Raw genomic sequence first — 8,865 nt, 5'->3', positions numbered from 1 at the left:
GGAAAAGTTTTTACTCTGCCTCTTTTCTTGTGTAGATCAGTATTCTTCTTCTGGGACAGAATAAGAGCTACCTAGTTCAAGGTTGTTGTTTTTGAAAAACACCTTAAAAATCCAATAACTTGAAAAATTTATGCACTTAAATCTGATTTTACATTTTAAGTATCTCCATGTAGAGAAATTACCTTACCTTCATCTGCTTGGCAGGGGTTGTTGTCTCTTTGTCAGAAGAAAGGACCTTTTCCTGGGCAGATTTTTCAAATTGCTCTTTTAGAAACTTAGTTGAAACCTTAGGAACTTCTTCATCCTCAGGTGTATCAATAACTACAAACAGACAAGAACATTAGGGATATTATATAATGAATAAGATTATAGTAAAGAAAAATTATAGTGCTATGGGAAACATCACAATGTAAGATAAATAAAAAGATTCAAGGGATACATTTATGCATATGCCATTGATTTGTTATATAATTTAGAAATATAGCAAGAAATATAGAAAGAAAATACAGGAAGAAAGATGTTGGAAGTTATATTTGGAAAGGATCATTTGGAAAGGATCTTGATCATTTCTTCTCATTTCCTGACTGCTATGGATTACCTCCTGAAAATAAGCAAGCAAACAAATTTCCAAATATTTTTCAATAAGGTTTCACTTCTCTTCTTAGAAAAAAATAGTAAAAGTTATAAAACAAAAGAAAGAAGATCAGAAGTTTTTTTCAAACTGAAAACCAAATTACAGATAGCCAAGCCATTGAAGTAATGTTTGGGTCACTGTTGGATTGAATTTCACTTTCACTTCTTCTGGGCTTTAAAAGTCTTTCCCCTAATATAAGCTGAAAAACTGTACTTTTCTTACATGAATAAAATTGTTCTAACCTCCTATTTGTACATTATAGGACTAGGCTTAGTAGTACTTAAATTTGTCACTAAAATGAACATATCACAGACAATTCTATTATCAGGGAACTTGATAGGCATCAAGTTGTATTCTAGATCTCAGAGGTAAAAAATAGAATTCAGAAGTGACTATCTTGTCACCTTTTGACTTTAAGGATGAACCTTAAAGTTCAGGGGTAATGAGCAGTGAACTATTTTAAAAACATATTGCATCTATTACCACAGGCAAAATCTAATTATGTAGAAACACTACCCTGCCCACTTTAAGATCATGAGTCACAGTTACTAAAGTTACTCAGTAGGGAGAACTGGACTTTGGAAGTTCTCCATTCAAACTCACACACACACAACAATCAGAAAAAGATATATTGGTGCCAGTAATACAGGCCCTTACCTGTTTCTTGAACATACTGTTGAAACTGAGAAGCTTGTTTTAGTTCCTCGGTGTGCTTTTCAAGATGAGACACCTGTATTTAAAAATAATTTTTACAAAGTTATTGTTTTTCAGGAGTCAGTGATTTTAATACTATGAATAATATTCTTCATTTTAGTGATTTTTATGTAAGACTTCAGTATAAATTGAGAGATGGTAATTAAGTTTCTATCATTTATTTTAATGAAAGAACTTGAGTTAGAAAAAATTTGAATCACTACCTAAAGTGCAATCATATTCTTATAAAAGAATTTCAACTTGAAAATAGAGAGACACTGATATATCAGTATCTATTTCTATTAAATACATAAAGGACAATAAAAGCCAAATTTACAACAAAAACAACAAAGTCAGAACTTGCACAGAGTTTTGGAAACTGTTTGAAAAGTATTGTTTCTCTAAGTAGTTACCATTTCTGTTTGGAGAACATCAATTCCATGTGCTTTGGAAACTTCTTGATCATTTCTTCTCATTTCCTGACTGCTATGGATTACCTCCTGAAAATAAGCAAGCAAACAAACAGAAAAGCCTTAAGAAAAGTTTGAACATCTAAACTAATATAATTTCATTGACAGAGGATTCTATAAAAAATATGAAGTTTCTGAAATTTGATTGGCTGCTATAACAAAGCAGTAAAAATTTAATTTTTTAAAACTGCATAATGTTGTTATTTTATATTTTGTAGTTTGGAAGCCTCAGCAGGTATCAGAAGACATGCATTCCTTCTGTAGACTTTAGAGGAGAATACATTCCCTTGCCTTCCACAGATTTTGGAAACTGCCCACCTTTCTAGGTTCTTGGCCCCTCATACCAGGCCAAGACCTTTTCCCACTGCTACCTTCTGTCTGATCCTTTCTTCCACTTTTAAGGGCGTTTATGATTACATTGGACCAATTCAGATAATCAAGAATTATATCCCTGTCATACCATCAGTTAATTAGCACTTTTATTTCTTCTGCATTCCCAATTTCCTTTTGCAAAATGATTTAATATATTCACATTCTGGATTAGAATATAGATCACAAATGTTAGTGGTGCATCTTGTATTCAATATGAGAAAGATGGACTTCAAGAATAGAGATATTTAGAATTAGGTTGAGGGGAGTGAAGAGAGGGTAGGTAGTATAAGGGTAGGAAGGCTGGTAGAATGAATTGGATATTATTACCCTATGTGCATATATGACCATATGACTGGTGTAATTCCACATCATGTACAACCAGAAGAATGAGAAGTTACACTCTATTTATGTATGAGGTGTCAAAATGCATTCTACTGTCTTGTGTAACTAATTAGAAAAATAAAAAACTTAAAAAATAAAAGCAATAAATAAAAAGTTATACAGAATAAAAATTATTGATGAAAAAGAAATATATTTTGTTGATCATAAATCACATTTTTATTTATCAAAAACACATTCTGTTCTTCAATTTGGCCATCCAATGTGATTACTCATTAAGAGTTCAATTAAAAACTGATGGCTAAATATAGCCAATACACACAGGCCATGTTATGATAGTGTATATCTCATTATCTTTTTTCATGGAACTACTTTTGATTTTGGTAAAGTTAAAACAGTTGACCCTAACTGAATTGAAAACTTTGAGCTTCTGATAATTTTGGTGATCCAGCCTTGCTTTCATTATAGAATATTATTCTGACATGAGTATAATATGGGTTGATATCACAAAGTACTTAGCATACTGGTACAAATCCTAAAATGAAAAAAATAAGGATATAGACACCCTCTCTTTATAAGCACACATGTGTTTGAATGTATTTGAACCTTGAACTTTACTTTTATCTTGATATCTAAATGACTAACAAATATTATTTTTTGACATCTGATTTTAAAAAATCTGTTTTAGTAAAAAATAGTCAAGTGAGCTAAGGTATGTTATCATTATTAACTAAATAGAAACACTAAAGTTTGTTTTTCACTGTGAGTTAGTTTTAAACTATCACATTTTTTAAACCAAGAATAACTGTAAAATATTTAATTAATCAGATCTTGACCAGTCCTTTACTTGCTACTAAGAGTACATGACATTTGCTCCAAAAGTGTTTGGAATACAAGGTTAAGGGTCTAGTTAACCAAGGAGCAGTTCATTCTTTATTTAGAGATGTATCTTACAATCCAGCTTTATTGTACTTCTCTAGGAAGGAGAATTAAGAAGCATAGTAAAGACAACTCCCAAGAGTTTTATAAGCAAATAAAGTAAAAATGTGGGCTTACACTTTAAAATTTAGGTTGTAATTCATTAAATTGAAGTAAACTAAAGATTTTTTTCCTGAACATAATGTCTTCCTAGCTCTTGTTAGTGATCTACATATTTCAAATGATATTTGATAATATATTTGACCCACAACTGTGCTAAGGAAAAGTTCACATAATGAATAAATGAATGAATGAAATAGAACTTTCAATTAGTAGATTAATTCTGTTGAAACTTATACTTTCCAAAGGTGGTCTAGAAACTGGGAACAGAATAATAAACAAAATGCTTTACTTTCTCGAGAAAGATTATAGATAGAAACTAAGCAATCCATGTTCTTTCCTTTAAGTTCAAAGGATCAGAATTCCATATAAGATGCCTTACATAATCAAGTTTTATTTAAGGGCATTAATAGCATTGTGCTGGAGGGAACCATAAGAATCAGTGAATAAGGCAGATAGAAAAAAGACTTGGGTACAAAGGACAACTCTTTTCAACAGTGACAAATCTTGTGCCTACAGAGATAGGGTGTAAATATCCCATGACTTATTCTGCAGACACTGAGAAGTTGGAAGAGGTAATGAACAGACTGTGAAGCAGCAAAAGAGAATGAAAACCTGACCAGAGCCAAGGTCTTTACTGAGGGGCACCACAGATATTTTATTGAGTCATGTCTCTACCCAGAGGTCTATCTGCCATCTGTGTCCTAATGACATCTGCAAATGATCCACACTGTCATTTAAAAACTTTGGATTACTGAACACCTACAGAAATCAATATTTCTTCCTGCTTTTGAAAACTCTGAAGATCTGACAACTGTAGGTTCATATTTCAATATAGAAGTATCTGGCTGAAACAAAGAGGGGCTGGCATTTTTGGTCAGGTATATAGTTTTTGGGTCATCATCCCTGTCACTTCCTAAAATTTAAAACCAAGTTGGTGTTTTTTCTAAACCCTTTCTGATATCCACAGACATTTTAAGTTCCAATACCTTCCACCAATTGTCATACTGAGAGAATAAAGTGACATGAATCTCTGTGTGGAGAAAAAAAATGCAAAATAATCTGAGTAGAAAAACTATAAAGAAATGTATTTTTGTCATATATTTTAAAATTCATCATTTTCTGGAGCAAACACTTTGTACTTAGAATGCATCTAATCAGGTGAAAACAATCTATGCCTATCATCTCTAAACATATTTTCTTGTAGGAAATGGCACAACATGAGCCATACAAACATACACAAATTTTGCTTAAAGTTGTAAGTGTCTACTTCAGCATTTATGTTCTATTATTAAATAGAACTGTAATTGCTACCCTAGTTTGGTATGTTAGAATCATGGCATCAATTTTACTGCCCCCCTGGTTGTTTTAACTTACATGAAATCTGTCATTAAGATATTCCAAGATTTTGTTTCCATCATTTTTTCTGTTTCCCAACTTTAATTTGGATTTTACATCTGACTTACTTTCTTCCCAATTTCTGGTGTCTATAGCGTGTAGAGTTAAGTAAAAGAATGAATCATTATAATGCTAAGGCAGAAATCAAATTACACAAATAAAATATAATAAAGAATTCTAGTCAGAACACCATAGATAAACTCACATGAAATGATTCATGAAATTGGTTGCTGAAAATTAAATTCAAATATAGACCAGGCTGCAAGACACAAACATGCTATTTTGTTCACAGGTGGATTAACCAGTAACCAGGATTCAGGGATTAGTACTAACTCTTTCCTCAACTCGGTTTATTGTAATCTTGGACAAATAGCTAAATCACACTTAAATCCAGCTTTTTCATTTCAAGCATCCACTAAAGGAAAGAAAATAAATAATATATATGATCTAACTTTGGAATATAAAAGAGAAATTTTAACACAATTACAAAGCAATCCTATAATGTTTGCATGGCTCACATCAATCTGAAATTTGCTCATATATTAGCCAAGTATATTACAAAAAAATCTATTGTTGATATACACATCTTTGGAAGAGATTTTTCCAGCACAAAAAAATAGTTTGTGTTCTGCCTACCCAACTTGTCATTGTTGTTATGAATATAGGAAAAGACATTGCAAACTTTTCCAATAAAAATGCAAACTCATTTTGATGCAATGAGTGAGAAAAAAGAATTTTTAATGGTGGCTCACAATGATTGTTAGGAATATACCCAATGGAAAAAACAGGTAAGGAAAGACTGAAAGAATAGTAGATATCTGTCTCACCAGAGTGGAAAAAATAGAAGTTCAACCTCAATGCCAGTTATTCAAAATTTTTTCCTGAACCTAATCTCATTTTTAGTAAAACTAGAAAGGGATATGATGTATTATCATTATTTACTTTTTTGTTCAAGACAGACCTAAACTACAAAAACATGCTAGTTATCATGCCAAATTGGCAGTGGAGTCAAAGTTTGAAAGGGTCATCATTTCTTTTAGGTGATGAGTACAAAATCTGTGGTGGAGACATTGTGCTTATCTTGATTTGCATATACACACATGTTTTCTTTTGCTTAAGTTTTCTCTATTTTTTGAAAATACTACACTAAAACTTGCTATATACCATCTGACATCCTTTGGTTTTGTGCTAGAGTTTATCATATTCACTATAACCTTTTGAAAGCTTGGCTCAAAAATTATTTTCTTTTTGAAATTTTCCTTGATTTTTCTTTACAGGGTTAGCTGTTCCTGCTTCTCTCTCATTTCTCTTTCTCTTCCTATGACTATCAGTACACATTTCTATTATTTTCCTCTCATGTTTCACAGTCATCACTTTCTAATATGACTCTCTCCTTTAACTGAAGTGAGTCTCACACTGGTCCTCAAATTGCAATGTTTAGCTTCTCAGTGCATAGGACATGGGAAATAAAATGTCAATAAATGAATGCAAGGGAAAATTGTCACTTTTTCTCCTTAGGGGGTGAACATTTTATAGTTGGTTTTATCTTGCTTTAAAATTTGAGATTCTGGAATTTTCCATACAGCCCTATGATTATTTTTTGGCATTTTGTCTTATAATCTTGTTACTGAATATTTTCATAATTGGTAGGTAAAGTTACTAAAGCAGATGCGTATAACAATAGCGTTCAATCACTTTACAGAGTGTGCTCAGAATGAGAGTGCTTGATAATAGTTCAAGGGATCAGAACATCTAAGGAAAAATGTGGGCAGTGCGATGATGCTGTACAAGGTAGTTGGCATCATCAGAGGAGAAGATTGCATTGGGAAGAATTACTACAATGTCAAAAACTAAGTTGAGATATTTATGACGACAATGAAAAGCAATGCTTTATCCTCATTTTAAATTTGTATGAATGGACTGAGATTAGCTAACATAGTCTTGAGCAATAAAAGACAGCTTTTTTTAGCAAATGATGCTGGGAAAACTGGGTGACCATGCATAGAAGAATGAAACTAGAACCCTATTTCTCAAATTGCATAAAAATCAACTCAAAGGGAATTAAAGAATTAGGATTAGACCAGAAATACTGTAACTGCTTGAAGATAACATAAGGTCAACATAATGGTGTGAGCATATTGGTGTAAGCACCACCTAATAAGACTCCTAAAGCTCAATAAATAAAACCAAGGACAAACAAGTGGGATGGCCTCAAGTTAAAAAGCTCCTGCACACCAAAGAAAATAATTTATACTTGAAGAGCAAGCCTACACAATGGAAGAAAAATCTTTGCCAGCTACTCTTCCAACAGGGAATTAATATCTGAGATCCATAAAGATCTCAAAAATTACCACCAAAGCCCCTCAATGAATAAATGGGCAGATGAACTAAGCAGGCTTTTTTTAAAATAAGAAATCCAAATGGCCAATGAATATATGAAAATATGTTCAACATCCTTAGCAATGAGGGAAATGAAAATTGAATCTATACACAGATTTTTCCCTTACTCTGGTCAACTATACTGAGATTTCTCCTCACTCCGGTCAGAATGGCAATCATTAAGAATAGAAATAATAATAAGTTCTGGTGAAAATGTAGGGAAAAAGATATACTCATGAATTTTTGGTGGGACTGCAAATTAGTACAAAAACTCTGAAAAGCAGTTTGGAGAATCCTTAAAGTCTATAACCCCCATATTACCCAGCCATCCCACTTTTTAGGATTTATCCAAAAACTAAAATCAGTATACTATAGTGATATATGCAGACCAATGTCTATAGCAGTGCAATTCACAATAGGCAAATTGTGGAACCAACCTAGATACCTGTTAACAAGTAAGTGGATAAAGGAAGTGTGCTATAAATGTACAATGGAGTTCTACTCAGTTATAAGAAGACGTAAATTATGTCATTTGTTGGCAAATGGATGAAACTGGAGAACATTAAGACTCAGAAAAATCAAGTATTGAATGTTTTCCCTCATTTACAGAACCCAGAGAGAAATGAGAAATTTTTAAAAAGGTAGGTGTCTTAAAAGTAGAAGAGAGAACAGTTTAGTAGAAGAAGGGGATCAAGGAAGAAGGAGGAGGGAAGGGACTGGGGAAAATACTGAACAAATTATGCACATGCATGTATGAATATAACACGTTTATGTATAACTCTCATGTACCAATTAAAAAGAACAATAAATATATAGAAGTGAGACCAGCAGAGTAGAAAAAGGGTATTGGGATGGAGAGGAAGGGAGAAAAAAGAGAAGTACTGGGAATTGAAATTAATCATTATGCTATATGCATTTATGAATATGTCAAAATGAACCCCATTATTATGTATAGGAATAATACAACAATAAAAAAGCATTTAAACCCATCAATGGCAAAGGAGAGTCAAGGCAATTTTAAGTCCTAATTCTTTGTATGATAATAAACTCAGGAAAATGAGATATTATATCCCATCTGATTCAAATGTATGATATGTCAAGGTCATTGTACTGTCATGTGTAACTAATTAAAACAAATAAAAAATAAAAAAAATAAATATAGAAGTGAAGCCTTTAGTTTTACTTGATTCAATAGCAGTTCTGTCTATGATTTGGGGATTGCACTAGCTGTATTATTGGACCTAAACAGACTAATTTGATGCAAAACATCTGAAACAATTTAAGTAGTGAGAACACTGCATCTTTAAATATGAATGACTCATATTGACTGACCTATGCATTTAATTATTCAACCAACAGTTATTGAACATTGGCTATTTCATGCATTATGCTAAATATTGTCAGCATTTTTAAATAAGTGAACATATCTTCATCTGCCTCTACATCTATGATGTACATATACATATACACATATATTTAATGGTGTAGGCTCAGTTAGCTTGATATTCCCTTGAAATATGAATTCTAAATATATGTAGTTGA

At 32.1% G+C, this 8,865-nt stretch overlaps 1 protein-coding gene across 3 annotated transcripts in view; it reads right to left on the bottom strand.

Annotated features, from left to right (window-relative positions):
• The window catches only part of LOC113183310 (xin actin-binding repeat-containing protein 2), a 75,323-nt gene that overhangs the window by 20,080 nt on the left and 46,378 nt on the right, over positions 1-8,865 (bottom strand). For all 3 annotated transcript variants that reach the window (XM_026389599.2, XM_026389597.2, XM_026389598.2), the window contains 3 exons: positions 1,741-1,827; positions 1,292-1,364; positions 188-321 (listed from right to left, as the gene is read on the bottom strand). In XM_026389599.2, the coding sequence (XP_026245384.2) occupies positions 188-321; positions 1,292-1,364; positions 1,741-1,827 (294 nt within the window). The remainder of the gene's footprint in view (positions 1-187; positions 322-1,291; positions 1,365-1,740; positions 1,828-8,865) is intronic.

This window comes from Urocitellus parryii, chromosome 1, assembly GCF_045843805.1.
Source record: "Urocitellus parryii isolate mUroPar1 chromosome 1, mUroPar1.hap1, whole genome shotgun sequence".
Classification (NCBI taxonomy): domain Eukaryota; kingdom Metazoa; phylum Chordata; class Mammalia; order Rodentia; family Sciuridae; genus Urocitellus; species Urocitellus parryii.
This window is presented reverse-complemented; position numbering and strand designations above follow the sequence as displayed.